General features: G+C 40.5%; 1 protein-coding gene across 4 annotated transcripts in view; it reads left to right on the top strand.

The window, feature by feature from the left end:
• Nucleotides 1-27,831, top strand: part of CTTNBP2 (cortactin binding protein 2) — a 1,390,380-nt gene that overhangs the window by 1,325,897 nt on the left and 36,652 nt on the right. For 2 of the 4 annotated variants that reach the window (XM_044088723.1, XM_044088724.1), the window contains exons 20-22: nt 14,498-14,558; nt 17,691-17,823; nt 23,714-23,765. In XM_044088723.1, coding sequence (XP_043944658.1) covers nt 14,498-14,558; nt 17,691-17,823; nt 23,714-23,731 — 212 coding nt within the window. In that variant the 3' untranslated portion in view covers nt 23,732-23,765. The remainder of the gene's footprint in view (nt 1-14,497; nt 14,559-17,690; nt 17,824-23,713; nt 23,766-27,831) is intronic. The other 2 variants (XM_044088722.1, XR_006367010.1) reach the window with 1 other exon arrangement.

Here is a 27,831-nt window from a genome sequence, read left to right as displayed (position 1 = left end):
CCTTTTTTAAACGCAGCTTCTGTTCTAGATTCTACTAAAACTCTACCAATGCTGGTCTTTTGTTTAGGACACCCATATTTCTTTCTATTTTCCTATACTCTGATATCAATCCTCGATAGGGAAGGCAATCTCTAACATGTAATCCAAATTAAATTCTTGGTATCTTCCCATTGTTTTACCTTTCATTCTGTAATTATTTGCTTCCAATACCTTGGTTCTGTTGTCGGTTTTCAACAATAAATTCCAGCACCCTCTTGTTTATTGTCTGTATCCCTAATTGCAGTCATCCCTATTGGCAGAATCTCCTTTCTCCATTCCCATGTTGGCTTAGTTCATAGGTTACTTTCTGCTGCTTTATGGATATAATATACTGTATGATTACTGTTATTCTCCTTAAAGGCCTGCATCCAAAATCCCAGCATCTACTTGTTTCCTGAGCGTCCTGCCTGTTTCATTACCATCACTTTCCACTTTGAATAATAGGTTTCAGCTTTGCTGTGTATAGGAGGAGCCTTAACTGTGTAGCTCTGAAATACCTCTTCAAATTGGGTAATTCCAATCCACCTTGTTCTATTGGAAGAATCAGCTTAACCCACTTGACTCTTGCTGTCTTCCCCTCCCAGATAAAATCATTCAGCTCTTTATGAATTACTATTCACAACTTCTCCTCTGGCTGATAAAAATATGCCTGACCTGTGTGTAAAATTAAAGGGACTAAAAACATTTTAACTGCTTGTATCTTACCAACCGTATCCATTTAACAGAGCTTCCAATTTCTCAGTTTTTGTATTATCTTTTGTTTAATCTCTTCTCACATATCCTTAGCCACTACACAGGAGTAATTTTTAATCCATATTCTTAAATACTTCATTTTATCATGTCCCCACAAATATGGATAATGCCAAGCCAATTCAAGTGTGTGTACATAATTTACTGCTATTGCCTTTGTTTTAGCTTCATTAATTTTGTATCCTGAAAAGATTTGAAACTGTCTCAAAATGTTCCTCAACACTGTAATGTCCTTTTCTGGTTTTATCAGGTATAAAATAATGTCACCTGCAAATAGAGCCATCTTTTCTTGACCACCATACCAGTTATATTCTTGAATTTCTGCATCCAGTATTTTATTTGCCAGTGATTCTAAATATAGTCTTAATAGCAAAGAAGAGAGAGGACACCCCTGCCTGGTTCCTCTGCTCAAGCGGAAATTATCAGACAGAAACCCACCCACTTTAATTTTCACCTCCGGTCCTTCATATCTCCTCCTAATCAACCTTTTATTAGGGAAAGCAAATGCTTCTATTGCCCTTCTTGTAAAGACCTAGCTTACTCTGCCAAATGTTTTCTCTGCATCAAGACCCACCAACAACAGTGATACTTTCTTACATTCTGCTGCCTTCTGGATCATCAATGTTCTGTTAATGTTGTTGAATGTTTGCCTACCCTCCACAAAACCACACTGATCTACATTTATCAATTTTAGCATCACTTTTGTCGTTCATTTAGCCATTATAGACATAAACACTTTATAGTCATGGTTTAGTATTGAAATTGGCCTATATGAAGCTATAGCTGATGGGTCTTGGCCCTCTTTAGGTATTAGCTCTAACATCACTTTCTTCCAGGATGGTGGTACTTCTTCTCCTCTTAAAATACTGTTAAACAAAGCCGTCCAGATTTTTTTCATTTTTTTCTCTCCTAGCTTCCAAACGTAGGTTCATAGGTTGGTACTAGGCTATTGGCCCTAGGGCCTATACAAGTCTAGCCATAACAATTCCCTGGATATTTCTTCCCACAGTATTTACTTCCCTGGACCCCTGTATAGCAGGGCAACTGACGTGATTCCCGGGGTGAATTTCCTATCTCCCATCCAATTGTCAAGGTTCCTTTTGAAGAGGGCCAAGGAGGTGCTCTGCTTGACATGTATGGGCAGTCGGTTCCAGAGTATGGGGAGTCTCTGGGTCAGGAACCTATCCCTCCAGCATGTTTTGTTCATTGTGATGAAAAGGTTTAGATCCCTGGAGCATGTGTTTCTTAAGGGATTGAGATTTCTTTAAGTGGAGCATGTCCAACAGATCAGGGTTTGACATGGCCTTGTATGTTAAGCAGAGATCGCCTTTGAGTAGATGATATGCCACAGAGTATAGCTGGAAATTTTTTAGACGGTCAGCATCGGGCATCTACTTTTAGGCCTGTGATTCTTTTAGTGAGGTATTTCTGCGGCCTTTCCAGCTGTTGCAGATGTCTTGAGAGGTACATACCAAATGGGGTGTTGTATTCAATAATGGGTCTAATGAGGGATGAGTACAGTGAGACAATGCCCTCCTTTTTTATGGATGAAAAGCCCTTAGTGATTAGGTGTGCCACATAGAAGGATTTCCTGACTGTTGTGGTGATGTGGTTATCGAAGGTGAGACCACTGTCCACCTGTGTCCCTAAGTCTCTCATCACAATTTTGGTGTTTAGTGTACTGCCACTTATGTGGTAATTAATGGGTACATGTTTTTTTCCCAAAGAGGATAACTATAAATTTCTTGGCATTAAGCTTGAGCCCATGGCTCTGGCACCAAGCATCTATTTCTGTAAGGCCCTTTTGTAGAATATCCCACATAATTTGGGGAGTCAATAATGGCTCCCAGTTTGCAGTCATCTGCAAACATTGTTAGCCAGAGTCCCTTAGTGTTGGCCTGTACTTCAGAGAAGTAGATGCCAAACAAGAGCAGTCCCAGGACTGAACTCTGAGGTACTCCACTTGTCTGGAGCTGGATTTGGAGTCGGCTACTTTTACAGTCTGGGTTCTGTCAGTAAGCCAGTTGGCAACCCATCGAGTGATGTAGGGATTTATACCCAGTTTAGTAGGTTTATCTATGATTCCAGAGTGGGGGATGATATCAAAGGCCTTGACGAGGTCCAGATAGGCTATGTGGACTGCCTTACTCTCGTCCACAGCTCTGGAGACTGATTAGAAGAAGTCAATCAGGTTCAGGAGACAAGATCGGTTCACAAATCCAAACTGGGTGGGGTCCAGTGTTTGAAGGTTGCCAATGTCTTTGTTTATAAGTTCCATGATAATGCGTTCCATGCCCTTGCAGATCAGGCTCGTCAGACTGATGGGACGGTAGTTCCTGGGATCCAAGGTGGATCCCCCCTTGTGGAGTGGGATAACTGTAGCTGTGCGCCACTCAGTGGGCACAAAGCCTGAGGTGAGGCTATGATTAAACATGACACTTAGTTGAGGTGCCAGTTCATTTTGTAGTTCATGTAGTACACAGCCCGGGATGTCATCTGGTCCCATGGATGCTGTATTCTTTGCTTTGGAGAGTGCGGCTTCTACCTGTGTGGCCATGATTACTGGAATTTGGCAATTTTTTGGTATTGAGATGGGGCCTCTTGGGGGTGAGAGGGGGGTGAAGTTGGCACTAAATCAATCTGCCAGGATATTGTCAATATCCTTGGGATCATTATATTTAATGCCGTTCTGTTGTAGCTCAGAGCAGACCTGAGCATTGCCATTTAGATTCTTGACATAGCTATAGAATGCCTTGTGGTTTTCTTTGGAATCTTTGGCAATTTTTTTTCGTAACTAGCTGTGGAGGATTTTATGAGGGATCTCAGCTTCTTACTGAGGCTGGTAAGGGAGTTTTTTGCATCCTGGGATTCTGCAACAGTTTCTTCCTTCTGTTGTATAGTTTGTTTATAGCAGGGGACCACCAGATTGGCTTCCTTTTTTTGGAGGAGAGCATCTTGGTTCTATTTGGGATGGCATGATTTATGCACAAGTAGATGTGCTCGTGTAGTGTCTTAGTGTAGGATTCAGCAGTCGAACTTTCAGATCCCGTCTGCATGGGTGTCAAATGAAGTTTGTCACTTCTGACTTGAGTAGCATGAAGTTGACTTTGGAGAAGTTTTTTACGGAGGTTTCCTTACTGGGGGGTGAGGGTGGGATGTGGCTGTCAAGAATGATTAGCTTATGGTCAGACCTGACCAATGAGTGGGTGACCACTGGTGTGGAGCATCTATCTCCCATGTTGGTAATGACCAGGTCTAGGATATTGGAGCCCCTGATGGGACAATGGATTAGTTGATCCAGGGCATTGGAATTTATGAATTCCAAGAACTGTTGGGAAAAGGTGTTGATACCCAAGTAGTTTTCCCAGTTAATGGCTGGGTAATTGAAATTACCCAGTATTAGGATGTTTGGTTGTATCTTAATATTTTCCAGTATGTTTAGAAAGGTGTAGTGAGAATCTTGGGGCCTGGTGGAGGATCTGTAGCAAGCTACAATTTGGATTGCAGTCTTACCTAGTGTTAGTTGCACCTGGAGAATTTCTGATGCATTGTGTTGGGCAACTAGCCTGGAGGTGTGAATATCCTTGGTGAATATGGACACTTCTCCACCTTTAGTGTTTTGGTCTTGGTTTGGTTTCCGAAAAGTGTGGTAAGAGTTGTATCCTGGTATTGCAGGGGTGCTCTCTGGAGCCTTGAACCAGGTGTCAGTTACTGCACAGATATCGATGTTCTCCATTTTTAGGAGTGCCTCGTGAGAGTGCATTTTGAGGTTTAGACTTCTAGCATTGAGTAGAATTACCTTCAGATTTTGCATGCTTGTATCTGTTACAGTGGTGGTTTTGTCCTTTGAACCTTGCCTAAAAAAGGCACTATAAGGGTGGCAAGACCTTTAGCCAGTAACCTGAATCCCAGGGGCAACAGATGCAGACCATCTCTGGCAAAGCATCATGGTTTGTCAGTCATGTTGTCCCAGGCAGACAGATACTGGATCCCCTTTGAATGACACCAGAAGCTTAGCCAATTGTTGAAGTCAATCATTTTGTCCTTATACTGTGGTATCATTCTGGGTGAAGACAGGATGCTACTCTGGGCTAGAGTCATACCTGCCTGGGTCACATGATCTGAGAGCTCTTCCATGTCTCTTTTCATGTAGTCCAGGGAGGTACGTCTCAGGTCATTCACTCCAACATGGACAATGACAGAGTCATATTTGTACTTGTTGTGGAGTGACTTGAGTTCATGCGTTATATGGCGGATCCTGGCACCCGACAGGCAGCTGAGTGTAATTTTCTCCTTGTTCAGCCTGGTGAGTGGGACATCAGTGTGCCTGACTATAGAGTCACCTATGACTAAAGTATTGGGTATGTTGTCTTGCTTTAGGGGCTGTTGTTGGGTGGCACACTGGTGTTGTGAGCTATGTGTCACTTTGGTTGTGACTGGTGCTTCCGTTTCAGCTTCGGAGGTCCTTTTTGCTTGGGCAGGTTAATGTTAAGGGCCTCTGCATATGTGGGTTTAGTGTTGCTATCTGTGGGTGTTGATGGTGTGGGTTTTGAAGGGCTATGTGTTGCTTGAGGTATAGTGCAGGTGTTAACCTTCTCCTCTTGACTGTCTAGCACAATCTTGGCTGGAGAGAACTTTGCTTCCAGTTTGGCTATGTAAGTGCATCTCTCACAGGTTGTAGTGTTTGGTGGTAGGAGGAGAGGGTTGTCTGTGTACATGAGGCAGTTGCTGCATTGCCCCAGTATGCTCAGATTCACCAGGTGGACAGGAGAAATCAATGGAAGATGACCCTTTGACATGCCTGTTTACATGCTTTTTTTGTAAAGTCAAGAGCTGTTTTCCCTTACCTTTGCAAGGTACTTTGCAATTATAGGCTGTTTAGTGCCTACAATTAATTTCTCCTTATTAACAAGGAGAGTTGAGTGTTTGTGTCAGTTTAAGGCTTCCTAGTGCTTTCCAGCAGTTTCTGGAGCAAGTGCTAGTCACAGGGGTTCAGATTTTAGTGCTACTACTGAGAAACCTACAGGAATGCCATCTATTCCTGGAGACTTTCCTTTAGATTGGTTATACATCACCATTTTATATCTCATCTCCTCCTACCCTAACTGTTAGTAATTGAGCCTCATCTACCTCTAAACCTGGCATATGTAATTATTCCATAAACATTTCCATTTGTACCTTTTCTTGATTTCCATATTCCTCTGCTTTATACAGACTTTCATAGAATTTCCAAAATATTTCTACTACCGCTACAGGGTCTCTTGTTACCTTCCCTGTTATAGGCTCCCTAAGCTTGGTGACAGCCCTTTCTGCTTTCTGTTGCCTGAATCATTGTGCTAAAAGTTTTTGTGCTCTGATGTTATTATCAAAAAAACAATTGCTTAGCAGTCTTGCTAAACTCATGCATATTGTCAAGGTAATCCCTTATTTTCTGTTTAGCATTCTGCAGTTGCTCATCTTCTTGTTCTGTGAGATTCCCCCTATTTTCCAATACTTTAACATTTGTCAGTCTCTCAAAAAATTCTTGTGGCTTCTTAACCATATCTGAATTTCTTTTATTTCCACCCTATTTTTAAAATCTACTTTAATTTTATGCCACTCCCTAGCTGTATTTTCAGAAAACATTTCTATCTTCTCTAATAGCTCCTGAATAATTTCTACTATCTTAAATTCTTCTCTTTTCAACAGATAGGTGGGAATGCACCAGTGTCTCATTTTTATTTCATTACCCTGTGTTTTTGTTTTTAGTTATTATTGGCATATAATCTGAAATAGTTTTTGGTGAATATCAAGACCTTCAATTAAATGTCCATGTTCCTGTGAAATGTAAACTCAGTGTAGCCTAGCTCATATTTTGAATCTTGGGGAATAATATATAAATTCATTCTGAACTCCTAGTACTGAATTCACATCTTCCATGCCAAATATTTCATAAATTTCTTCAAAAATCTACCCTCCTGTGTTACATTTTCCCTTCTGGGCCCCCCAGACACATCTTCACTGTTAAAAGTCAAATTCTACTCCCCACCTATAAGTAATATTCCTTACTGAAAGTTGATTATTTCTCTCAGAATTTTCTTAAGCTTCATTATAGCGGTTTTAGGTGGAATATAAATACATGCATTACAATCCTCCTCCCTTGCAAGTAGCCCCTTACTACTACAAATCTACCACTATTATCTTCTTTATCCTCTTTTATCACTATTTCTCTCCTCCTGCAATTAACATAAGTACTCCTCTTTTCCTTTGTCTTTTCCTTTGTGCCTGGTAGTCTGCTGAATAACCATCCTGAAAACCTTTCCTTATCAAATTCGCATGTTCAGTTCTTTCCAAGCATGTCTCCTGTAACATAGCTATTTGCATTATACTTTTTTCAATATAGTTCACTACTCTTTATGTTTTGTATTTTTCTGCGAGACCATCGACATTTAAAGACATTACAGAAAGCGTCATAGCATCGACAAGTTATTATTCCCACCTTTTATATATAACAGCTTTTTTGCTAAATGTCTAGTTTTTGTGTTACATGCATGCACTACTGTTTGACAGGTTGATACAGTTGTTTCTTGTCATATCCATTTGAGACTATTCCACATCTTACAAAATTTTGTGTTTTATCGAAAGCCCTAAAAGACACACACACACACACACACACACACACACACACACACACACACACACTACCCCCCCAAACTTATTAACTTAAAAATACAAGACAAAACTATGTACATCTTCAAATATTGATGTTTTACCTTCCTATTAGGAACCAATGTTCCAAACTGATAGCCACACTCGTAGACTTGCATTAACCTTAAAAAAAGGTTATTCATGCTAAGATGTATGGTGCAGCCTGTGATTCAACTAAATTCTGTCTGGTTTTGTCTTTTCTTTATAGCTCTGCCAGCTGGGTAAACACTTGAATCCTTTCAGAAAACATTATCTCCTAGCCATTTCTCTTTATCAGATTACCTCTTGGAGACATAAGGATCATATACAAAATTGTTACTAAGGATACATTTACCTGCCTTATAATATTCAATATTCTTTTTTCATTTAGGAGTACTTGCTTTCTGTTGCTACTAGATCAAGCTAAGTGCCTTAATCCAGTCACTCATCTATGCAAAAATTAGAAAAAGCACACACATTTTTCTTTTGTCATGTTCTTTTAACCAGACTTTTTTTTTGCATTTTATACATTGCAGTGGCTACATTTCTTAAAACTTAACAAGAAGAAAGAGATAAGAAGGGAGAAAGGAAAAAAAGAGCACCTGTTTACATTAGTATCCCCATTACACTTAAAAATAACTGAAAAAAACTTATAGCATGCAAAGAAAATCATGCCCCATAAAAATAGTGCCATTAAGAAAAAAATATATTTTACTTACAGTTGCTCTTTTCCTCTTCCAAGTATTTTTCTGAACATTAACATGAAGTGTAGGATATAATTTAAAGTCCCCTACAAGTTTAACAAAGTCCAAAAGAGTCCAGTATTTCCATATTTTCTTGTTCTGTCATGTTTCACAAATACAGTTATTGCTTTGAAATCCCACATTTGTCAATTTCTAAGTAACTGGTTTTATTCCTGTTCATCTTCAACTCACAAATCTTGTTTCTGCTTTATTTCTAACTTACTCCTGATTTTTCTAGTCTATTCTTGTGCTTTTTTCTTTCTGTCAAGCATTTTCCTTTAAAACATTGGAAACATTTTCACTGGCACAGTCTTCCTGTGGTCTTTATTACCATAAGAACAAGATGCAGAATATCCTTCTGTTTCACAGCTCACATTTTGTTGGACAAACTTTTGTATTTCCTCCTTAGCATGTAATTCATCGAAAAATTATTTTGTCCCTCCATTGAAAAATATTTTGAAGATAGCTAGGTGCAGCAGTTTGAATTTCACTCCTGCATCTTGACATTCCCTAAATATTGGGGTAAATGTTTTCCTCTTCTGCCTGGTGTACAATGAGTAATCATTTTCCACAAACACTCTGCTGTCTCCCACTTTTAGTACTTTGTCCTTCTGCCACAGTTTTGTTAGAATAAACTTCTTCTGCTGGCAGGATTACATCTTTACTATTAAAGGTCTAGGTTGTTTTCTCATAGTCAGGTTTGGAGAATACACATGATATGTTCTTTCAGTTAACAACTCCTGCTGTAGAATTCCAGTCCAGTTGCTTATTTGTGCTTTCATAAAATGAATGCAGTCTGTTCCTTCCAGCTTCTCTGGTACATCATAAAAACTTAGGTTTTCCCTACGTACTCTGTCCTCTAATTCTGTTATTATTTCATAGGTTCATAGGTTCATACTAGGCTATCTGCCCTAGGGCATTTATAAGCCTAGCCAGAGTGTGTTTAGCTTTCGCCACCCATTTTAAATGAATTTTGCTATGCCCTTTTTTGAGGTTAGTATACTGTGCCTCTTTCTAACAGTGACACAGAAGTGATACCTGGGGTAAACCTACAATCTTCCATCCACTCATCAAGATTCCTCTTGAAGAGAGTCAATGAGGGACTCCGCCTAACCTGGACTGGGATTTTATTCCAGAGTGAATGGAGCCTCTGGGTTATGAATCTGTCCCTCCAGCATGTCCTATTTATTTCAGTGCTGAGGTTCAAATCTCTCGAGCGTGTAGCTTGATGGGATTTGGATTTTCTGAGGTGCAACATGTCCATTAATTCCAGGTTGGACATGGCTTTATACATCAGGCACAGATTGCCTCTGAGCAGGCGGTATGCCACTGAGTAGATCTGGAGTTTCTTTAACCGGGCAGCATATGGCATCTGTTTGAGCCCTTTGATCCTCTTGGTGAGGTACTTTTGGGGTCTTTCCAGTTGCTGCAGGTGTCTGGTAAGGTACATCCCAAAAGGGGTATTGTACTCAATTATGGGCCTGATGAGGGATGAGTAAAGAAGCACGATGACCTCCCCTGATCTAGATGTGAATCCCTTCATGATTAGGTGGGCTATATAAAATGTTTTTCTAACCACTTTGGCCACATGGTTGTCAAATGAGAGACTGCTATCAACTTGGGTCCCCAGGTCCCTAATTACTTCTTCTGTGCTTAATGGATTACCACCTATGTGGTAATTTGTGGGCACTTTGTTTTTGCCAAAGGGGATGACTGTACACTTTTTGGCGTTTAGCTTGAGGCCATGGCTCTGGCACCAGTTGTCTGTTTCTATGAGGCCCTTTTGTAGGATGCTTGTGTCGGCTGGAGAGTCTGTTATGGCACCCAGTTTCCAGTCATCTGCGAACTTAGTCAGCCACAGTCTTTCGTGTTAGCCTGTACCTCTGAGAAATATATACCGAACAAGAGAGGTCTCAGGACTGCGCCTTGTGGGACGCCACTTGTAACTGGTTTGGAGTCTGACATGGCTCCAGCAATTCTAACCATGTGGGTTCTGTCCTTGAGCCAGTTTGCAACACATCTAGTGACATAGGGGTTTATATTTAAGCTGGTGAGCTTAACTATAATGCCCGAGTGGGGTATTGTATCGAAGGCTTTTGCAAGGTCCAGGTAGGCTGTGTGGACCACTTTCCCCTTGTCAATGGACTGTTTCAAAGAAATTGACCAGGTTTAAGAGGCAGGATCTGCCCTTAACAAAGCCGAACTGGGTAGGATCCAGTGTCTGTAGGTCCCCAATATCTTTATTTATGAGGTCCATGATGATCCTTTCCATAGCTTTGCAGACCAAGCTAGTCAAGCTTATGGGGTGATAGTTTCCAGGATCCGTTGAGGCACCACCTTTATGGAGAGGGACCACTGTTGCTGTATGCCACCCTTTGGGTACATATCCTGTAGTAAGGCTGAGATTGAACAGTAGTTTTATGTTTGGGTTTAGTTCTTCTTGGAGTTCATGTAGGACGCAGCGCGGGACACCTTCTGGTCCCATTGATGCTGTGTTTTTTGCTTTGGAAAGGGCGGCGCTTACCTGAGCATCTGAGATGTCAGGGGGGCAGCACTCTGCTGGGATAGATATTTGCCCTTTTGGTGGGGAAGGGGGGGAGAAGTTTGCGCTGAACCTATCAGCTAGGATGTTGGCAATGTCTGTGGGTTCGGTGTATTTTTTGTCATTTTGGACTAACTCTGAGCATATCTGGGAATTCCCACCCAGGTTCCTAACATAACTAAAGAAAGCCTTGTGATTATCCTTAGTGTCCTGTGCAATTTTTCTCTCGAAGCTGGCCTTAGACAATTTTATGAGTGCCCGTAGTTTTTTGCTAATATTGATCAGAGATGCCTTCCCTTTTTGGGATTTTGCTCTATCATGTAGTAGCTTCCTCCTTCTATTGTATAGTTTGTTTATGGCTGGGGTCCACCAGACAGGACGCCTAACTTTGGAGGATTGGGTCTTGGTTTTATTTGGGATTACATGATCCATGAATTCCTGAAGGTGTTCATAGAATGCATTTATAAAGGATTCTGCAGTCTTGGCCGTATTTTTCACAGGCCTGGGGGCTTTGAAGGATTCCACCTCAGTTTTGAGGAGTGTGAAATTTGCTTTAGAGAAGTTTTTCACTGTGGTTTTCTGGGCAGGGGCTGGGATCGGGATGTGAATATCTAGTGAGATTAGTTTATGGTCTAATCTTACCAGTGAGGGATCCACTTCTGGTCTGGAGCATAGAGTCCCCATGTTGGTGATGATCAGGTCCAGTATGTTTTCCCCTCTTGTGGGAGTGGCAACAAGTTGTTCCATAGCATTTGAGTTTATAAATTCTAGGAACCTTTGGGCTAGGATGTTGGAGCTAGAGTAATGCTCCCAGTCTATGTTAGGGTAGTTGAAGTCACCCAATATAATGGTGTTTGGAGAGACCTTCATATTTTCCAGTGTTCTCAGGAAGGCTGAGTGGGATTCCTGGGTTTGGGAGGGTGGTCTGTAGTAGGCTATAAACTGGAAGGCAGTTTTACCCACTGTTAGTTGCACATGGATAGTCTCTGATGCTTCGTGCTGTGCCACCAACCTGGAGGTGTGGGTATCATTGACGAATATTGATACTCCCCCTCCTTTTGTGGTTCAGTCCAAGTTTTGGGGCCGAAAAACATGGTATGAGATATAACCTGGTAGTGCTGGGGTGCTCTCGGGAACCTTGAACCAGGTTTCTGTTACTGCACAGATATCGATGTTCTCCATGCTAAGGAGAGTTTCGAGTGTGTGCATCTTGAGGTTTAGACTTCTGGCGTTGAGTAGCATTACTCTTAGTTTCTGATCCCTTGTGATACCTATGGAGGTGGGTTTGTCTTTTGAGCCTTGCCTAAAAAAGGCACTATGGGGGTGGCAAGAGCCTTTGCCAATATCCGAAAGCCCAGGGGTGACAGGTGCAAGCCGTCCCTAGCGAAGCATCGTGGCTTGTCGAGCATGTCATCCCAGGCAGACAGGCATTGGATCCCCTTTGAATGACACCAATACTTAAGCCAATTGTTGAAATTGATCATCTTGTCTTCATATTGTGGCATCATTCTTGGTGAGGGTAAGATGCTACTCAAGGTCAGGGTCATACCGGCCTGGGCTACATGGTCAGAGAGCTCCTCTATGTCTCTTTTCATGTAGTCCAGGGAGGTACGTCTCAGGTCATTCACACCAGCATGGACAATGACTTAGTCATATTTGTACTTGCCTTGGAGTGACCTGAGTGCTTGTGTTATGTGGCGGATCCTAGCACCTGACAGGCAGCTCACCATGACCTTCTCCTTGTTCAGCCTGGTGAGCGGGACGTCAGTGTGCCTGATGATAGAGTCACCTATTACAAGTGTATCAGATGTGTTGTTTAGCCTTAAGGGCTGTGACTGTTCGGCACACTGGCTTTGTGAGCTATGTGTTGCATGTGTTTTGTTTTGGGGTAGCGGTTGCTTGGGTGTCTGCTTTGGAGGTCTCTGCTGCTTAGGCAGATTTTTATTTAGAGCCTCCGAGTATGTTTTTGTGTGTTTATGTGTTTGGTTTGCTGTCTATGTGAAACTGGAATTGTAGTGAGTGTGGTTTCCTTCTCCTCCTGACTGGTAATGCCAGTACTGAGTTTAGAGAGCTTAGCCTCCAGTTTGGCTATATGGTTGCATCTCTCATATGTGTTGGAATTTGTTGGGAGGAGGAGAGGGTTGTCTGTGTACATGAGGCAGTTGTAACATTGCCTCAAGATTCCCAGATTCACCAGCTGGACCGGAGAGGAGATTGACAACTGACCTTTGGACATGCTAGAATAGTATTGGGAATTCCTTTATAATTGAAAAAAAGGGCCAATGGGGAACAAAGTACTCAAGGGAAGTTTGTTAGGGTGTAGTGCTTTTATTTTTTTAGTGCTGACTTATATAATTGCTTGCGTGAGGAAGTGCCAGGCTTTAGAGTGGGAATAGGGTGTTTATTATGAGAACTAGATCAGTTCTAAGGGAAAAAGTGAAGAGCACACTTTGTGGAGCCGAGAATGGTTTAAACCCAATTAAGCGGCGCTGCCCGATGCTGCGCTATGTGCAAAATCGCGCAAAGCCGCTCTAAAGCGGGTTTTATACAGGGGGACTTTAAAGAGCTAGAAATTGGCCCAAAACGGCCAATAGACTACCAGATACTTGTGCTGGCAACACTCCTCCAGGGATAGATAGGCTGCTCCAAGCTCCCCACTGCCACTGGTGAACATAGAAGCCTCCCTTTATCCAAGAAAGGAAATGGGCAACACAGGAACTTTCCAAAAGTCCAGAATACAGCAAAGCCTGTATTTGGACTACTCTATGTCAGGAAAGACGGGAAACAAGGATAATTTTTTTTTTTTTTTGCAACAAACAGCAGGAAAATGCAATAAATATGTAACACAGGCTAGCGCATTTGAGTGTGTAGCCTCAACAGGTAAATGCAACAAACAGGACAAACTTTAAAAGTGCAGGTGCAAAAACAACTTTAAACAGTTTAAAACAGTTCAAGAAGCAGAAATACATGCAGTTTAGCTAGATCAGACAGTCGCCCAGGTAGTAGCAGGAAAACAAACACTTTTATCAGGTTAGCAGTCGCTCTTTTAGCCTCTCTGCTGCTAGCACCACTCTTCACTCACTTTGAAACATCTCTTCTTGAGCAGTCTCATATTCATAGCCTTTTCTTCATTTTGACCTCTGATTTTTGTAGTCCTGTCAACTCATCTAAATATCTGTTTAAAACTTCTTCCATTTTTTTCCAGCCTATTTTTTGTTTGAGTTGATATACTCCATCAGTGTTATGTTTATCTTAATCAGGTCTGTATGCAATTGTCTTATGCTTTCCTCTAGGTTACTGGAAGTCATGTCTGAGCTTGCACTGCTTTCTGCTGAACAGCTGCAGTACTTTCTCAGTCAGTGTTTTTTTCCTCAGCTTTTGTAGCTGATTTTCTTTCAGGTCTTCTGTGTTTCTTTTTTGCTGGCATCCAGGCAGTGCATTTACTAGCCAGTTACTGAAATTTATCCGGAAATCTAAATCCACTGGTTTTCTCTGCTAAGTTTGTGTTTTAATACTGGGAGAGCTAGAGTTAAACTGTTATTGAATGTGTAGTTATCTTGGAAGTCCCAACAAAGGAAAAGGTTCAGACAATATGTAGACAACTGAGGATTGGGATGCTTGAGATCCTGTGCTCTGCTGTTTTTTTGTTTGTTTGTTTTTTAGCAAATGAAGAAGCAGTTGCCTGTTTCATTTATTAACCTGATGTCTAGATGACCTTGTGTACCAGTATGTGCATGTGTACCATTTATTTTTATAGATGCAAATCCAACAATGGACTTCCAGAAGCACTGCAAGAAGATCATGTCAATGAAACAAACGTAAGTCTGAAAGTTACTTATGTAGTATGTTCTATGTCGCCATCCTTTTATTGCTTGCAAATGATTGCCTGCTTCTTTTGGAAAGATCAAGTGTTTTATTTCCTGCCTAGCTTTTTCTAAGATAGCAACTAAACCTATATAGTTTCTATCGAACCGCTTTGAACATTATATATTTTGTGTTGGTGTGTCTGTGTGTGTATTTAAGTAACTGAATAGTATCCTCTGAAACACATAAGTGCCCATTTAGGACAGTGGGTCACACCAGTTCAGAGCCGTAGCTGGCTCATCTAGCACCCTGTGCCAGTACCATGCACTGGTGCCCCACCCCCTCGGCTCAGCAGTACAGAAAAGGACTTTTGATTACACCCCCTAACTTTTTGCACCCAGGGCAATTGCCACTTCACCACACCATTGCTACACTACTGCACCAGTTCACATATATCTCATAGGATTACTGGATAGTAGCATTAAATTTACACTGTAGTTCACATTGTAACTGTTTATAACATGGTACAGCATGAGTCTTGAAGTTAATTTTAAGGATAATTGAAGTGGAAGTGATAGTTTAATAACTCTGTGAAAGTTTGCTGACTCAGTTTTATTGATGCATTGTGTAAATAGTCTGTCACTGATCCAGCTGTTGTAGGCCATTTCACACTACCCAAGATGCTAGTTCAGACACTGTTTTATACCACTGAAAAGTGACCACGAGTCACAGGAGTACAGGTAACTCCTTTGATCTGCAAGTGAGAATGGTGGTTGAAGCCTCATGCAAAGAAATTGAATAGAACTGAGATCTGTGTTCCATAACTTTTTAGGTGTTCAGGATGACATTGTGCTACAGGAAACTGCTTGTGCTCAGCTCAGCTTGAACATCATCACAACTAGTGTCTCTCCTTCCACTGTTAAGTAGTAGGGTATTTCCCTGCTAATTCTTTCATGTTAAACATTAGTGTAACAGTGTTTGAAATAAGTAAGCCTTAATCTGAGACAGGATTTTTTTCTTAAAGAAGACCCGCCTGCTAGTGTTACCATCGATTTACTTTCATGGCTGTGAAGCCCACAGTCTTGAAACTCATAATAATTAAACTATGATTTCTTAACATTAAAATGCCAAAGAACGCAATGTCTAAAGCTTTGGAACACCAAATCACGTTCCCAGTGTGAACCCTGAATAACTGCTTGTTAACACAGGTCCTGCAGGTATATAGTCCAGGAATGAGTGACAGCACAGGTCCTGCAGGGATATAGACCCAGGAACAATTGCTAACATGGGTCCTATGGGGGGGGGGGGGCAAATACAGGATTTTACAGTTGTGATCTTCAGCATTTTAGTCTTTTGACATTATTATCTCAGGATTATGATTTTAAAGACTGAGACATTAAGATTGTAATAGTAGGCCATTACCGTTATATGGTCTTCAGGGTGTAGCAGGTGAATATTTTTTTGAGCATTTTTCACTCTCATGCATCATTCTACAGCCTCCTTACCCAGTGCCCACATCGGTGGTAGATCTGCCGGCTTCTTCATGTCCCCCAGACTTACTTCGGTATAGCTGGGGCCAGTCACTGAGCCTAAGGGCTTCTTGAGGGTCTTAGCTGCCACCATCAGCCGGGGATTTGTACCTTAGGCCTAAACTGATGCATTGCACCTTTCATAGCTGTATCTGAGGGCAGGAGTGCAATAGAGTATGCAGCATATTGCCCCTCCTCCACAGCAGCTCAGCCAGGCTCCACCTCCCTTTGCCTGCTTGGATAAGCCCCACCCCCACCCCCATAGAATGTCCCCAGTCTCTACCAGGATCGCCAAAAGGAATGCCCATATATACTGCTCCTGTGGAGCCAACTGAAAGCTACTTTTGGCAGATCTAGTGTTGTTTAAGTATACCTTATCTTTTTGGACATATTTGTCAACAGATATGCTTTTCTAGGCTCCATTTTTCTTGTGTGTACATTTTTTGCACAGTGCCTGTATTCTTGCTGGCTGTCTCTAGGTTTATTCTATTTTCTTACTGTTTTTGACCTGCATTCAGTTTTCATTTCGAGTGCCTTCTGTGTGGAGTCTGCATGTCCTCCCCACGGTTGGGTAGCATTCGAAAGACATGCGTGCGTAAATGGGCGTGCCTTAGTTGAAGGTTGAGCATCAAGCTGGCACCTTGGTGTTTCATAAAAACTCTACTGCCAATCATTAGCGGACCGGTTTCCGCTGTGGCAACCCCTTACCGGGAAAATCCGAAAGACAAACAACATTCAGTTTTCATTTCGAACCTTCTTTACAATGGCTTTCCATAATGAAAGAGCTAAAAAAGAAAAACGGAGTTCACCCTTCTGTTTTTGTAGCCAGACATAAGAGGTTCACTGTGCCAAATTCTCGGAGTTTTAGTAGGAAAAAAGGAAATTGAGAGAAAAAGAAAACACTATTCCTTGATGCCAGCTAGCAAGAGAGGGTTATACAACCATGTGTGTGTGTATGTGACTTTGAGTGGGGGGTGTTGCTGTAAACCACTGTAGTGTAACACAAGCTGGTGATAGTGTAGTTCAGCATTTAGTAACATAATATCAGAGTGGCCTTTAAAGGGGTCTACTTCTATACTTCATATTTTCAGAACATTGACTTTTGTATGATCCAGACCATAACATTGATATTTTGAAGGTTCCAACCTTTTAAATGGAGATTGTCGTACAGCAAGTAATGGTATATTTACTGTTTTCCTCGCTGTAGTGAGATTTCACAGTTGGTATATTTTATTAACAAGGGGTGTGGGGGGTGCAGGGGGGGGTGCAAGGAGGGTTTGCCCCTTGCAAAAATGCAAAAATGCAAAAAAAAAAAAAAAAGTGTTTTTATTTATTTATTTTTTTTAATTTCAAACTTCCAAAACATTGATCTTATGGTCTCGACCATAAGAAATTCGACATTTTGGAAGTTCAAAATTTAAAATTAGACCCCTTTAAAGATGTAGTGTTACAACAGGTACCATACGTGCATATTTTCTGATTAAGGGTGCTGCTGTGAACAGTGTGAGAACAAGCCCTCAGATAACATTTCTTCATTTGCATAGGTTGCATATACTGTCATCCAAGAAAAAATTTATCTTGAAATTTTCTAATAATTTACCTTTTTGTTATCTGCAGAAATGTAGATGTTCACCATCCAAGGGTAATGGACTTGAAGCGGACATTATCTGTAGACTCAGATGATGATATTGACCTAATTGAAGAATTACATAGTATGTGTTCCAGTAAATCAGAGCCTGATATTAGCAAGGTAATGTTTTTGTAACTGTTAATTATGCATTTAAAATGGATTTTAAGAAAACGTGCTAGGACACCATAACTGTTTCTCACTTTGTTTTGCAAATAAAGAAGCACCTCATACCTGGATTAGAATAATAACGCATGTGGATTTAAAGCATTGAAAGGTGATCTTATGAATATTCAATTGGAGAAACAATAAAATAAAACTAAAATGTAAAACTATTTCCTTTAAAAAGAAGGAAAAGCAACAACTTTTGAGTGCTTTCAGTAAATGTGAGCAGTATTATTAACACTACAAAAGGGATAATAGAATTTTGTGCGGAATGTGATGTGGATGTCATGACTGTAAGATGTCTGACAAGGGAAGAATGAATGCAAACAGAAAAAAATGTGGGGTGGAAATATAATACGGAACTTTGGAAGTGAACATTGTTCTCAAGTGGCTGTGTTGGGTAAAAAACAGTGAGAATACCAGATGTAGTGCTGATGATGCTGTGAAGGTTAACTGCTGTCGATGTGAGGTGAAGAGAACATGTCTATAGAACTGTAACATTATATGTTTATGTATATCATTAGCAAGGAAAGAGAGAGAAAGAATCTATTTCATCAAATATTTAGACTGTGTCATGGTTAATGTGAAAATTATAATTGCAGGGAACTTTAATGACTTAAAGGGAAGATGTAAAAGAAAGGGAATGATGTAAAAATTACAAGAAGAGATAAAATGTGTTAAATTAACTGTGTGGAACAAGAGTCAGTGAACTTATAGAAGGGGACACTTAGATCTGAAACCGATTATTTTGTGTTATCACAAGGTTTGTAGGTAGCAGATGGTGATACAGTTGTGACAGGGTTTTCAGACCATTTAGCAATGTGGATTGAGGTGATGGAAGAACAGGGAGTATATTAAAATAGGAACGTGAATAAAAAAGTGTAAATGAGAAATTATGGGATGAAATTGGAGCGTGAGAAGTATTACAGTTATGAAAGGATCATTTAACCATGAAGGACTTCTTTAAAATCTGGTCTCAATGGTGGACTGAAAAGAAGTTAAAAAGAAGTGTAAAACCTGTTTTTTTTTCAATAGCAGGATGATGTAAGAAAGTATGAGAGAATGTATAGAACTGTATTAGAGAATTTAATATTATGATGTGGAAAAAGAAATATATAAAAGAAATCGAAAAAAAATTAAGGAATTACTGTTTAGGCAGACATATTTACAAAGGAGAAGGGAGGAGGTATCTGCTTAATTGGGTAAAGTAGTAAAGGAGGATATTAGTATAATGAGGGAAACGAAAAATGTAAAAGGAGTGGAAAAAAGAACAGAAGAGCAAATTATAAGCATTGTAGTACAGCATGTGGAAATATAAAGAGTGAAAAAAAATTCCAGAACAAGTTAAGGAAAAAAATTGAAAAAGTAATTACTGTTAGTGAATTGGATGAAGTTCTTATGGAAGTAAATGTTGATTTAGTATCAGGGCCCATGTGGTATAGTGTATGGAATGTGCAAGAAATTAGTGGATTGGCAGAGAGAATGTACTGAATGAGTGATTGGTTGAAGGAAGGTTTGTTTATGAAGAGTTATGTAGTGACATTTGATACTGTAGGATATGCTGCTTGCTTTGTTTTGTTTATTAAGAGTTATGTAGTGACATTTGATACTGTAGGATATGCTGCTTGCTTTGTGGGATGTCATGGAGAAGTCTGGAATAGGTAATGGACCTAAGATAGTGCGTATGTCAAAATAATAGCATGAGAGTGTCAGTGAGTGGGTAGCTGAGTAAAGAAATATGCATGGTGTGGTATAAGACAAAGGATTTCCTATCAGTGTAATATTATTTCCATTAGTAATAAATGTGATTGTGAGTGAAATAGCTTATAAAGTGAAAGACGCTAGCTATGTAATACAAAAGAAGGCAGTGATTCCAATAGTTTTGAAAAATGCTGACGCTGTACTTGTAGTTGCTAAGAACAAAATATGGGTGAAGGAAGTGTTGGTGTGCCTGAATGGATATTCAGAGACAATGTCAATGACCATGAATGAAGATAAAAGTAAGTGGAGGATGTGGTGAAAACTGTGTTGTATATTTTCAATGAATAAGGTGTATTTGCTAGGGTTCAAATTTGGGAAAAATTATGTAGTTATGATGCAATGGGAGGGTTTGATAAAAGAAGTAAAAGAAATATGTCTTCTGTGGAGGACATATACATTGCCAATCAGGAAAAAATGTTTATGCGGTGAAGTCTATATTAATGGTAAGAATAGTATATATGTCAAATGTTTATATAATCCCACAGATATATGAAAAGAAAATTGTGGAACTCATGTTTTCTTTCATATGGGGTTCAAAGTTAAACCCATGGAAAAGAGGTGTGTTGTATATGAATGAAGGGGGATTGGTGTTACTAAAACCAGTTGTTTATTCTGTATGTTTAAACTTACAGTATATAGAGTATTAAAGTGGGTACATGAAGAGATTGGGAAATTAATAGTCAGAATTTTTAAATATCTGTACAAAAAGTTGTGGGAGATGATGAGACTAAGAAAAAGAGAGAAAGGATATGTAAATGAAATTAAAAAAGATCAAGAAAATGCTAACATGAAAATAAAAAGGATGATAGAGATAGAAGCGTGTCTTATAATAATGTGGTGAAACAAAATTATTCTGTAAATCTATTGGAAAATGTGCTAGAAGAAGTGATTAAAGCCATTAAAGTCAGGAAACAATTGTTGTACCTATATGGCAGCTTGTCAGGATTTTCTGCGGATACTAGTTATAAATAAGTTACTGATAAAGTGAAATATGCCATATAAAAAAGAAAGTTTAAAGAGTGTATTTATTTTGTGGGGGAGGAAGAGACAGCTGAGCATGTTTTTGTTAAATGTAAAAGAGTAGTTAAACTCCAGAAAAAGATGTGTGAAGAAAATTGTTTTGAGAATGTTAATGATGTAAACAATATAGATATGAATATAATTATGTATGGATATTATAAAAACTAGAAAAAAGAATATGTGAGAAGGGTAGACAAGAATTTATTTTATGTATTTTGAGATATTTGGAATGAAAGATTGAATGAAATTTTGTTTAATGGAAAATGGATTTTTGGCTGATATATTGCAAAACATTAGATTATGGCTGTGGAAGAAGGAGTGGGGGGGTCAGTTATGGAAGAATAATAATGATATATAGGAACGTGTAGATATATATTTGTAAATAATGTTTGTTTATGTTGTGTTAATTAAAGGACCACTATTGTTTTAGATAGGTGCTGTGGAATCTTTTAAATCCACGTAAGCTGTCACCAACTCAAGGAGATTGGGCCTCAGTTTAACATTTCATCTGAAGGATAGAACACCAGACATGCAACACCCCCTTTGTGCTGCAATATAGTGTCAGCAATCGATCTACCTGATGTCAGAATAGAACCCACAGCCTTCTTGCACCAAAGGCCAGAGTGCTACATTTTGCTCCACTGACACTGAAGTATTGAAAAGCATTCACTCCTCTGCAGCCCAGCATTAAATATTAAGAATTCCATGGTGAGACACAGCCAGTAGCTGCTAACCTGTGAGTTTGGACAAGCAAATCAGCAGTACACCAAGAAAAAGGATGGATAATAAATTGGTGCCACTATATTACAAGCACCAATCACAGTAGAAAACTACCAAAAGGGTTGTGCTAGTACACCTCATGTGACCAATGTTATAAAAAAGGTAAGGGGGCATTAAAGAGGTTAAACGTGCTCATGTTTGCAACAAAACATCCAGGTGGATGACTCACCTAAACATTAGTCACCATTGTGACTGACATTATGAGCAGGTTCTGCCCCTGTGGCCCAAAGGCTCAGGCTGGGGAGTCAGGCAACTGCACCAGAGATGATAGGCAGGCATACAACTGCTGGCATGTCTCAGACACCAGAATCCTCAGAAGAGGAGCCTCTGCCTACCCATAAGGCCACCCTGAAGTTCTCCAGATCACCTTCAACTGGTTGACTTCCATGCCTTTGCAGAAAGACAGGTCTGGTGTCTGACATTGACCCAGTAACAGATGCGTTAGGTGCCAGAGACCCAGATGTCTACCACAGATCATCTGCCCTAGCAGAGATGGACCTGTACATGGATAAGAAAAAAAGCAGGGGGAGAAAAAAATAAACTACATTAGTACCCATGTTACAAATAGAATGGCAAATGCACATTCCAGAAGTGCGCATCATATACATACTCTGCCACCAGTAGATGAATTCAGTCCTTCTGATGCTGGCATCACTGTTCTGTTCTGTTCTCACTACTGGTACTGAAAAATAGTATGAAAAATATACTAAATTGCTGAACCTGTGAAATGAGGAACAAAATAAACACAGTAGCAAAAAATAAATAAGTAAATACATACATAAATAATAATAATAGTAATAATACAAATACGCAATGCTTATAGTAAATAGTTGCCACAAGCTCCCTAACATTTGCCTCCCACTGACAATGCAGGGCACCGCTTCTGGTCACTTTGCCTGTACCTGACAAGCTGGTCCCAAACAGCTACCTTATATAATGGGTCATCATAATAACCAAGCAGTCACAAGCAGTAGAGAAAGGAAAATCCTGGTCTATGTTTAACACAAGGCAGGACCCCTGCTGAAGTCAGTACCCGAAGAAGCTATTGCCACTCAACGTGCACACAGCCTCACAATAAAATGTCATATGACTTGTACCATATGGCTGTGGTGGTGCACTACCAAAAGTATTCCTAACCGAGTTGCAGTGTTATGAGCTTAACGAGTTCTATGCATGAACATAATGTAAGTGTCGCCATTAGTACTGGAATAGACAGAAACAAACAGGCTAGTACTGCCTGAGTGTAATATATCAATGTGTTTGCATATCACATTAGTAGTGGGACAGTTGGGAACAAGCAGGCTAGTGCTGATTGGGTGTGAGAGATCAATGCATATTGGAAGCAGTTCTGAGATGATCATGCTATATTCCATCATTAGCATAACCTTCAAATTATAAAGGCTATTTCAATATGATATAAAAAAGTACTATGTAGTGCACATTGTCCTATGATATGGCAACCATGGTCTAAGTCGAGCAAGTCAGGAGTCAGGATTTTGCTGAAGAAGACATACTTAGAGATATGCATACAATAAGAAGATGAGATGCCTGGTGATGTACTCATGCATTGTACTGAGCAATCTTGGTGGACGTCATCAACAGGGACAGACAGAAAACAGTAGATATAGGTTAGGTAGCACAGAACAAGTACATGACAGCTGCATGTCCAACTGAGTGGGGAGTGTAACTGTAGCAGAGAACACAGCACAGCATCATAATAAAAACATGTCCATCTGTTTTTGTGTGTGGGGGGGGTGACTGTGTCAGAGAACACCACACAATGGCATGACAGTTACATTGGGGAGCATACTGTTGTCTATATGCACTAAGAGAAGGCCATGGCGCACTTGCCACAATGACTCCTATACATAGTTGAAGGCAGGGTTATCATGGGGGCTCAGAGTGAGGTATAGGATATGCACAGCAATGTAAGCTGTTAAGACGGTGATGCAGGACTATTCATAACAAAACCATCACCAATGGTATAATACGAGAGAGGGAATGGTCATAGCACAACAGTGGGTAAGTAGATTCAAACCAGATGTAGCACTGCGCATACATACAAGTCATACTAGGGCAGTCATGTGCACCACTTTCGTCACCCATGACCTTGACCATATGATCTATTTGCTGTTAGCTGTCACTGTGCCCCATCTCACCTATGAAAATGATGATGACTGTTTACTGCCCACATTTTAACCTGTGTAGATAAGGTAATCTTTGATTCACAGATAGCCCAGGTGTGATAATGCATCATCAGCTTTATTCTGTCTTGTCTTTATCTCAGCCCATAGATGTGGAGTAAACACGGCCTCTTTAACAGTACCTAACAATAACAGGTCAGTGACGTATATTCCAGAAATACCACAGCATCTAGATAGTAAGATAAAGTTGAAGATACTTTTATAATTAAGTATATTTTATCATCATATAGCCAAGTCCAGTTGTATACTTTTGGTGAGACAGGACTTTTATGGCTTTTTTTTTTATTGTTCACCAGTGACCACCCTTGTGGCTAAAGGAGGGTTGTGCACTGGTAAAAGTAAAGTAAAGTTTTAAAACCTGTAAGAAGAGAACAATTGTGTTTTGTAGCAATGCTTCTATTATAGTCAGTCTGCATGCAAAAGCTTGAAGCTTGGAAACTATTGTTGCTAACATCTTGAGTCAGAGTTCCCAACCCTGTGTCTTGATTACCTGCACAATTGTTAGTTCATGGCTCTTTGAAAACTTTTTTTCTCCTTCAGTGTAAATTATAGTAATGACAATATCTGTGCTGTTTTCCCTGTCTAGAAGTACAACCAGCAATACAAATGTCACTTTTAAAAAAAACATTATCCCCAACAGCTACTGAAAGACATTATTGCCTTTCATAACTGTGAACAAATTGTTGATCTCATGTCTTTAAAAAAAGAGATGTTCACATGCCTATTAAGGCAAGGAAGTGTTTCTCTTCTACAGTTGTGCACTAGCAGCAGGCCACCCTAGTGCAGGGTACCTATTTCTGATCTATGCCATACTGAAAACACCAAGCAGTGATCACTTGGATGACATCAGAAATTAACGTGTTTGAAGCCCAAGATGCAAACGATTCAGTGACTGGATTCCAGATTGTACCACAAGCCCTTGAACAGGTATCTGATGCTGCCATTGTGAGCACTGTCACAAGTACATCTAATATGAGCTCTCGAAAAGGGGAAGAAGAGTGTGCGAACATTCAGCTGCAGAAACCTAACAGGAAGCTATGTGAGCACTGGAGACGCACCTGCTGGTCTTAGAGGGAAGAAGCAATCTTCTGAAGGTGTAACAGCACAGAATGCTTCTTTCATGCTCAAGGCAGCTATGCAGTAGAATAGCTGTTCATCAAAACTCACTACTTTTTTAAACAATAAAATCTGAACAATTAGCACTTCTGTCCTTTTTTACATCATTTCATGATCTGACATGGTGTGGAAAACTAGATAATATGACAAATGGCTCTTACAGCACCCATTCCGTTCACAATTAGGGAGTCGTGTACATTACTACTATTGTCAAGTATGCTAATCCAGTCTGCTCTGTTCTATTAGTTGTGATTTTTCCAGCACTTCTAATGAAATAATGTATTCTTTTTTAATAAATCACTGTCTTCTGGCTTTTCCCGGTTAGGGGTCGCACAGCGGAACTCCCGTCCGCTAATGATTGGCAGTGGACTTTTACGGTGCCGAGTTGCCAACCCGATGGCCAACTTTCAAAGAAGGCACTCCCATTCACACACGAACCTACCTGCATGTCTTTAGCATCACTCAACCATGGGGAGGACATGCAGACTCCACACAGAAGGCGCTCCAGCCGAGAATGAAATGGGAGGACCTCTTGCTGTCAGGCGACAACGCTAACCGCTGCACCACTGTTGTTGGTTATTTGTTAATGCTTCATAAAGTATTATTTACAAGTTTCTTTTTGCTGTAAAATGTTACAAATATTTCATCGTACTGCAAATTTTAGATTTTTATTGTACTTAGGGCCTTGCCCTCTGGGTGTCCCTCGAAGAAGGACTGTGACTAGGGATACTTTAAGGATACTTCCTCAGATTATCATAATGAACAAGACTCACTTTACCGGTCAGATTCTCAAAGGTTCATAGGTCATTACTAGGCTAGCAACCACTAGAGCCCTTACAAGCCTAGCCGTCCACCCCAAAACATGTGGATCCCAAGTATCATGGGGGGCGTATTAGTAGGCAGGTAGCTAAGGATTTGTAAATGAGAGTGTTAGTTAGAATAATGGTCTTCTTACTGATGGCCTCTGTCCAGAAGGGACATGGAGCCATACCATGGATACATTTACAATTTCCCATCCAGTTGTCAAGGTTTTGTTTGAATAGTGCTTGTTTAACTTGCTGTTCTCTGCCTGACAATTGCTGGTCTCTTTCTGCATTTGATTTTGAAGTTTTTCATTTAAGTTTGGTTACTTCTATTTTGATGTTCTTCATGTTTCACTGTGGTAGTCATTACATTTGGGGTAATCCTGCTGGCAGGTTGCCCTCAGTCGGCCTGAATTCCAAAGTCCTGGATCCTGCATTGGCTGCTGTCACCTCTTCCCTGACGTCAGGTCGTCAGGGGTATAAAAGATGCGTCCGACGCCATTTTCTTCAGTCTTTCTTGCCGCGCGGTGCCCAAAGCAGAAGCAGTTCGCAAGTGCCGGTCGGCCGACTCCTGAGATTTTCGTGTTCGAGTTTCAGATCCGAAGTCTTCAATAAAGCTAAGTACCCCGTTGGGGAAACTTTTTTCTTGCTCCAAATCGATGTCAGAAAAGTTTAATAATTGTATTTCTTGTGGAAAGCAAATACCTCATAAGGACTTTCATTCTTACTGTATTCCTTGCCTAGGCCCTGATCACAACGTTGCTGGTTGTCGGTTTTGTGCTAGATTTAACCAATGCACTATTAAGCGTCGATATGATTTTGCTTTAAATTATTTTGGATGCTGGTTTAATTATCCAGAAATGTCATCGGAAAGCCATCCGACTACCGGAGTTCACAAAAAACGCAAAGAAAAGGAGAGAGATAGACAACCGAGGCCCAAAACCGACGACGAAGCTTCTCCTAAGCTAGTCGCTGGTTCGCCGGTTCTCAGTGAGATGCTTTCACAGCCCCTGACGCCTGCTACTTTAGAGTCACAGGTCGCTACCGACTCCCACGTGGAGTCAGCCATGCCGCTGGAGACTCAAGGTATTGGAGCCTCGGATACTATTCCTTCAGATGGGTCCGGAGCCACTGAGCAGGCACTGGCTTCTGAGGGTGTATTCAGACCTAAACATCTTTACATTAAACCAACCTCATCTTCAAAGGCAAAGACTAAAGCACCTTCTAAAGCAAAGTTTCAAACTCAAGAGCCACGTGGACAGGCCTCTATGCCCAAAAAACAGATGCTCAAAATGGCCGAAGACTTAATTACCTTGATCAGGTGTTCCCATCCCCCTCCTGATAAGAGGCCTAGGCAAGAGACTGACTATGAATCTTCAGATCAGGTTTCTATTTCTTCTGATTCCTCTTCTGATCAGGAATATTCTCTTCCCCTCTATGAGGATTCTGATGCTGAAGAATCCATACCTTCAGCTTCTCCTCCAGAGGACTATTCTTTTGGGGAAACCTTGCATACTGTGAGGGAGCATTTCCACTGGGAGAGCCAAGATTTTTCAGAATCTAAAAAGAGGTTCAGGGATTCCCTTTTACTTCCTCAACGCAGGCCACTAGCCATTCCACCTGTGTTAGATATTGTAGATGATGTGTTTTCGGAGTCTAGTCTCACCCCTGACTCCCTACCTCCAGCTCCTGTTAAGCCTGACAGATATTACAGGGTTCCTGACTCTCAAAAATTCCTTTTTAAAAACCCTGCTGCAGACCCAGAAACTATTTCACAGGGTCCCAAAGGAGTTAAGGCTTCCGCTGCAAAAAACCCTACTCCCTCTGACAGAGATTCTAGGGCACTGGATAGATGGGGAAAAAAGGTTTACACATCTGCTACCTTGGCTATAAGGGCTTTAAACTGTCAGTTTCATCTGCTTAAATATCAGCAACATGTCATGGCTTTGCTTAAACAGAAAATGTTATTAAACTCTGAATGTGCAGAAAACAAGGAATTGCAGGATTTATTGCATGCAGCTGAACAAGTTGGAAAGCATACTTTGCAATGTGGTTTTGATTCTTTGGAGGCCTCCTGCAGGGCCGCAGTTATGGGTTCTGTAATTAGGAGGCATGCTTGGTTAAAGGAACAAAATCTGCCTGATCATGTTAAAGTTAAATTATTAGATGCACCTTTACAGCATGATACTTTGTTTGGTGTTAAGGCAGAGGAGGGGTTTAAAGAAAATAGGGGACAAAGCTAAATCTATGCAAACTGTCAAATATTTTTTACAAGTACAGCC

Source organism: Protopterus annectens, chromosome 11.part0, assembly GCF_019279795.1.
Source record: "Protopterus annectens isolate FY-2018-M chromosome 11.part0, PAN1.0, whole genome shotgun sequence".
Lineage (NCBI taxonomy): Eukaryota > Metazoa > Chordata > Ceratodontiformes > Protopteridae > Protopterus > Protopterus annectens.
This window is presented reverse-complemented; position numbering and strand designations above follow the sequence as displayed.